Raw genomic sequence first — 6,000 nt, 5'->3', positions numbered from 1 at the left:
ACACGAATATCACCCAGTTTTAAGAATCCAATGGGCCCATGAAGGTTTCGATAGTGGGCGTCCCTGTCACGAGTTGGCCCCTTGAGTCAATGCATGGAACTGATTTTTGGGCTCAACAGCTAATAGACGGTGTGGATGTCACACAGAATCGCTGTGGACCCCACAGAGTTGTCAGGCGCACGGTTGCTAGAATCACAGGAGCTTGATTGAGTCAATGAAGCTAGGAAGCAAGAGAGACAGACGGACAGACAGACAGGCTGAAAAACGCGGTATCTGGTTTCATAGTCTGAGAGCGGTTTTGGTTCTGGCTTTTTCCGAAACTACCCTTTTAAAAATCTCTCCTTTCTCTCCTTCTTTCTGGTTTCGGATCTCTGGCCGCGTCGCAGCTGCAGCTGCTGCAGGTCTTTTACCGCCATTGGTTTTTATATCTTCAGACGCATGTAAGATGGAAACCCAAAGCCCACCTGCTAAAATCCCTCGTTCTTCAGATGCAGGTACTGTTTTCCACCTCTCTCTCTCTCTCTCTCTCTCTCTCTCTCTCTCTCTCGTGCGAATTTTGGTCCTTTTCTGATTTTCATCTTCTCATTGGATTTTGTTCTTCTTGGATTCTGTTGAATGTGTGGTAGAGACGGTGACGGTGGCAGCAACGCCAGCGCCTTCAGTTGGGCTTGGGCTTGGGCTTGGGTCTGTGTTTGGGAATGGGAAGGCTGCTTTTACCTTTCTCCAGTTGCAGGAGCTGGAGCACCAAGCTTTGATATTTAAGTATATGATGGCAGGCGTGCCAGTTCCTTTTCATCTCGTCCTTCCCATTTGGAAGAGTGTTGTAAGCTCTGCTGGTGGGGTTTATAGGCACCACCCTAGCTGTACGTTGAACTTCCATTTTTTCCTTGCTCTTTCTTCTTGGGTTTCTCTTAATTTTCTCCTTTCTGGGGTATCTCCTCTTCTTTTTTTTCCTCTCTTTGGTAGATTGATCTGAGTTGAAGTTTTTTTTTTTTTTTTTTCCTGAGTTGGGTTCTTTTGGATTTATTGGAGTGGTTTTTTTTTTTTTTTTTATTTTATTTATTTATAAATTTGTTTGATTGATTTTTAGTTGGGTTATTTTGGATTTCTTTTGAGTGGTTTGAGTTGCTTTTGGATTTCTTTGGGTGGTTTCAGTTGGGTTCCTTTTTATATCAGTTTGGTCTTTTTGAGTTTCTTTTAAGTGATCGAATGGGGTCTTTTCGGTTTTCTTCTTTAAATGGTGTGAGTTGTTTTTGTTTTTTTTTTTTTTTTTTGGTTTGCTTCTTGCTTGAGGGATCTGAGCTAGGTCTTTTCGGGGTTTCTCTAATGAGTAGTATTTATTTTTTATTTGTCATCTTGTCTTTGAATGATTTGTGTTTTTTTTTTTTCTTCTTTCTCCAATTTCAGGGCTTGGTTGCAGTAATCTGTGCTTTGACTATAGAAACAGCATGGAACCAGAGCCGGGAAGGTGCAGAAGAACAGATGGAAAGAAATGGCGATGCTCTAAGGATGTGGTGCCGGATCAAAAGTACTGTGAGCGCCACATGCATAGAGGCCGTCAACGTTCAAGAAAGCCTGTGGAAGGCAATACCACTGCCAACAACAACACCAACACCACCAAAAACACCGTCGATTCCAACACCAATCTCTCCATTTCAATCCCAGGCGGTCTCGAACTCATGACCTCCCCCAGCACCTCCACCATCGTCGCCCCTCCCATCACCACCAACGCCCACAACAACAACAACGTCTCTCCAGGGTTAGGCTTCTCTCCCACCAGCGTTCTTCAAACCAACACCAACTCCTGTAAAACGGAACCCTCCTTTTGATTCGAAGAGCTTCTTTGTTTTTTCAAAGAAAAAAAAGAAAATTTCCTGTTTTGGGTGTTTGTGTTTTTCGAAATGTAAGCAAGACAGCGGCTATAAACTGATGGGCCCCACCTTTAAATGAGCGTATGTAGGCTTATGAAGGTAGCACAAAAAACCAACCTCTAATCTTTATCTCCCTACTTGCTGTAGGTTATTTATTTCTTCTCTCTCTGTACTGACATGATTCTGTTCTAAGCTTGATTGCTGAAATTGCTGTGCATTTTGAAGAGAAACTTTGATACTCGGCAGTTAGATGTATGATACACCGGCACTTAGAAATTGCTTACGTGGCATATTAATTCAAATTAAACGGTCCAAACTATAGATCATGAACGAAGATTTAAGTCTGTTTGTTGTCTTAAAAATGAAAAATATTCAAATTTCCTACTTCAATAAACGTGGAGGTTAGGATTGTTAACCACGGTTGACAATTTAGTCGGTTTGATTTTATGCCACGTATACAGTCTCGGAGTCCATGAGTATCAAGCGTCCTTTATGTCGGAGTAGCAAATAAATACACGTGGAATGTGTGGGTTGCTGTAGGCTGTAGCTATCTCTATACTGTTTCCTCTGTGTTTTTTTTTCCTGGATGTGTCTGGAAGTTGCAACCGAGGGAGCAGCTTCCATGCATCTTGGGGCACAGAGTTTTCGTGCCTCGAGATTGTGTACTGTACACATGGCACATTTTGGTGATGATCCAATCCAGTAATCCTGTTGAGCTCTCTTCCTTTGAATGGCCACTTGTAAAAAAATGTCTTGGCTCAGACAATCGTAACCATTCAATGGAAGGATCTTCTTCCAATATACACCGAAAAGACAGTATCGTTCAAACGCTGATTTTTGGACCTAGCGTTGTTTACGGTAGAAAATACTGAATGAACGGTTCGATCTCGTCCATCTTTGACACGTGTGGAAATGAGCCATCACACCGAATCCTGCCCCCTGATTTCTAAGTGCATAGCGTGGTGGATGATACACATGCACTTAGAAATTAATTAGTTATTAGGCACGTGACATACTCATAATATAAGTTGAACTGTCCAGAATGTGGGTCCCAGTTTAGGTTTACCTGACAATCGGATTGGAGGACATTTATTGGACGGTTCTAGATGAAAAATATCCAATGTTCCCATTTCATCCAACAAAGAGTAAATGAATAGGTTAGGATTGTTCAACCAAACTGATATTCGAACTGTAACTTAGCAGCAGTGAGTTTCAAAATTTAATCAGTTGTATTTGGGTTCGAGTTAATTTATGCCACGTTTACAATTTCTGAGTGCCTGCTTATCAACTGTCATATACTGCCGGAGTATCAAATAAAATATATATTTTTATTTTTCTGCATGTCTCGGCTGGGGCGGCATGTAAACGTGCTTGGTGATTGTAACAGTCCAGTCTCTGGATGGTGGTATGATACAAGGATCCGGTCTAAATTTTGTTGGGTACACTGGCGTTTTATGTTGGTATAAGAGAGGGCAGTAATCCAAACCGTTGAAAATGTGGGCCTCATCTTTAGGGTTGGACGATCTCAGCTCCCGCGTATTTGGCTGTTGTTTCGGTTGGAATATGAACCGTTGCTGTTTTTCCTTTGTAGCCGTTTATTTTTGGGTCTGATGATTGAAGTGTTAGGTTTGTTTTTGTCCTTGGGTGCGTAGGCCATTAACATTGGGTCCATGTTATCAGATGGACCATCGCCCCACTTGTAAAGCCACGTGAGTCTCATTGATAATCTGGCATATTGATAGATGATACACAGGCTCTGAGAGATCGTACACGTGGCATAAATGCAATTCAAATTGAAGTGGTCCCACCTTGGAAGTATCATGAACAATATAAAAATTAGTATCCAGCGTATCTATTTCGTTAAAAAAATAATAATAAAATAAAATCTGAAGGATTTTGAGTTAATGTATGCCACGTATGCAGTTTCTGTGTTCCAGCGTATCAAATATCATACGCTGGAGCGTACGGTATCGATCAACTCACCTTCGTATACAATGTGCTGATTATAACAACCACTGATGCTGTGGGTCCCACCAGTGCAAGTGCGAGTATGGACGATATTATACAAACATCCTACTCATCTCGAGAAGTAAACGGTCACGATCAACCGCCATTGTTAGAATCGATGGTCCCACAGAATATTGACCGGAGATGGATGGTTCGTATTTTCCAACCATCTCTGCACGTGCGACAAGATATTGATCGTCCTGAATCCCACGTATGCAAAACGGACACCTTTTTTATACCACGAGAAGACACCACAGCCTTCAATTGCATTTTTATTTTTTATTTTTTGCGGCTGGATCCGACCCCTGCTTGGGCTGGACCAGGGCTTGAAATCTTGCCTGATGTCCAGGCCAGGCGTGGCTCAGGTCAATTTTCAATGGCCTGATTCAATAATCAAGTGGGCCGCTGCTAGATAAAAGAGATCCTGGGGAAAGCAGATTGGGTGGTGAACCAAACATCCCCAGCATCCCTGATGACTGGATTCTGTGGGGCCTGAAGTTACGTATGTGTATTATCCACACCGGCCATCCGTTTTCCCAGCTCATTTGAGTGCATGGCCCCAAAATTGAAGTATATCCAAGGCATTAGGTGGGCCACACCACATACATAGTGGGGATTGAACGCCTACCATTGCGCTACAGAAGTTTTGGATCAAGCTAATATTTGTATTTTCCCTTCATCCGGGTCAGTGGTGGACGTCATTATCACCACTGTTTTATGTGGTGTGGTCAACTTTAGCTTTGGATATGTTTCAAAATGAATGGACCGCATAGATAAAACACATACATAACAGTGGGCCTCACAGAGGCGATTCACGAGAGATATGGTGTTGAGGTCACCATCCAATCCGCTTCCGATCCTGGGTCATGTTTCAATGATCATGACCATTTATACAAAGGGACTCGTAATGGATGGTGGTGATATTATCTCTAGAAATTATTTAGATCTGATTATTTCAAACCGTTGATCGTTTCATTGTTGGACCGCCCGGCCCTACTGGCCAGGCCAAGTGTCATTGCCCTTTTAGCCTGACTACTGGATAGTTCACAGCCTATTGTACCATTTCTTACAATAGTTGTTCCAGAGAGCCCGTGAAAAAAAAAAAAACTGTAGGGCCCACCGTGATTTGACATCCACCCCGTCCGTTGGCGCGAGCTTATATTAGTTCCTGAGCCATGAATCATATCCGTTAAAATCTCAAGTGGGCCATACCACTGAAGCCTAACCATTGAAACCTTCCTCCTTAGTGCCTTTTTTATATTTCATCCATCCCGACTGTTCCCTGTGGTGTAGCCCGCTTCAGTTTCGGATCTGCCTGATGTCTGGGATCACCTCCTAACATGAGGTGATGCAGACGGACGGATAGGATGTCACACACACATCACGGTGGACCTGAGAAAATGCTTTTGAACAGCTGGAACCGGATACCATGCGATAGAGAGCGATTGCGTGCGTATTTAATAACTCAAGTACGACTAAACTGTTGGGCCCACCATGAATGTATGTGTTTTATCTACGCCATCCATGCGGTTTTTCAGCTCATTTTAGTTATTTAGCCTAAAATTGAAGCATATGAAAATCTAAATTGGATCACACCACAGGAAAGAGTGGGAAAAATGACATTCACCGTAGAAAACTTCCTAAGGTCCACAGGTACGCAGTGATGTTTATTTTTCATCCAACTTGTTCATGAGGTCACACAGGTATGGATGACGAGAAAACAACGGTTAGATTGATCTAAAACTTTTGTGGTCCCCAAGAATATTTCAACAGTAGGCGTTTAATTCATATTGATTCCTTTAAGTATGGTCCACTTGAGCTTTGGATATGCTTCAATTTTGGGCCCATCTTCTAAACTATGTTTTTAAAACGGATGGACGGCGTGGATAAGAAACGTAAATTACGGTGGTCCCCACAGAGTTTTCTCATCACGCGGTAGCGTATACGCAATCCGCTTCCCGTTGCGTCCACACTGCTCTGTTTTTTGAGTTTGACATTGGACGAGGATGTACTATTACAGATACCAAAATGGGAAATGGGTGTAGTAAATTCAAAGAAATGCGGGTGTGGATATCAATTCCGGGCAATGGTGATGAGTGCAGCCGTACGGCAAACGTAGTTG

The 6,000-nt window shown here is 42.7% G+C and overlaps 1 protein-coding gene across 2 annotated transcripts; it reads left to right on the top strand.

The window, feature by feature from the left end:
- The first annotated feature begins 215 nt into the window (after window positions 1-215).
- Window positions 216-2,038, top strand: LOC131248426 (growth-regulating factor 10). Of its 2 annotated transcripts, none has more exons than XM_058248705.1 (3): window positions 216-494; window positions 627-863; window positions 1,408-2,038. In XM_058248705.1, the coding sequence occupies exons 1-3, from the start codon at window positions 446-448 to the stop codon at window positions 1,827-1,829; spliced, it is 708 nt and encodes a 235-aa protein (XP_058104688.1). In that variant the 5' UTR covers window positions 216-445; the 3' UTR covers window positions 1,830-2,038. The 2 variants fall into 2 exon arrangements, with proteins under 2 accessions (XP_058104688.1, XP_058104689.1); XM_058248706.1 differs by having other exon boundaries at window positions 627-931; window positions 1,408-1,870.
- The last annotated feature ends 3,962 nt before the right edge of the window (window positions 2,039-6,000 follow it).

This window comes from Magnolia sinica, chromosome 6, assembly GCF_029962835.1.
Source record: "Magnolia sinica isolate HGM2019 chromosome 6, MsV1, whole genome shotgun sequence".
NCBI lineage: Eukaryota > Viridiplantae > Streptophyta > Magnoliopsida > Magnoliales > Magnoliaceae > Magnolia > Magnolia sinica.
The sequence above is the reverse complement of the archived record's forward strand: the minus strand, read 5'-3'. Positions and strand labels throughout refer to the sequence as shown.

What these genes read in the sequence shown, in the direction of transcription:
- LOC131248426 (XM_058248705.1), top strand. Translation starts at nt 446, where the DNA reads ATGGAAACCCAAAGCCCACCTGCTAAAATCCCTCGTTCTTCAGATGCA. An exon ending in CCCTCGTTCTTCAGATGCAG is followed by an intron (nt 495 to 626) that starts GTACTGTTTTCC and finishes AATGTGTGGTAG; the next exon opens with AGACGGTGACGGTGGCAGCA. An exon ending in TTATAGGCACCACCCTAGCT is followed by an intron (nt 864 to 1,407) that starts GTACGTTGAACT and finishes CTCCAATTTCAG; the next exon opens with GGCTTGGTTGCAGTAATCTG.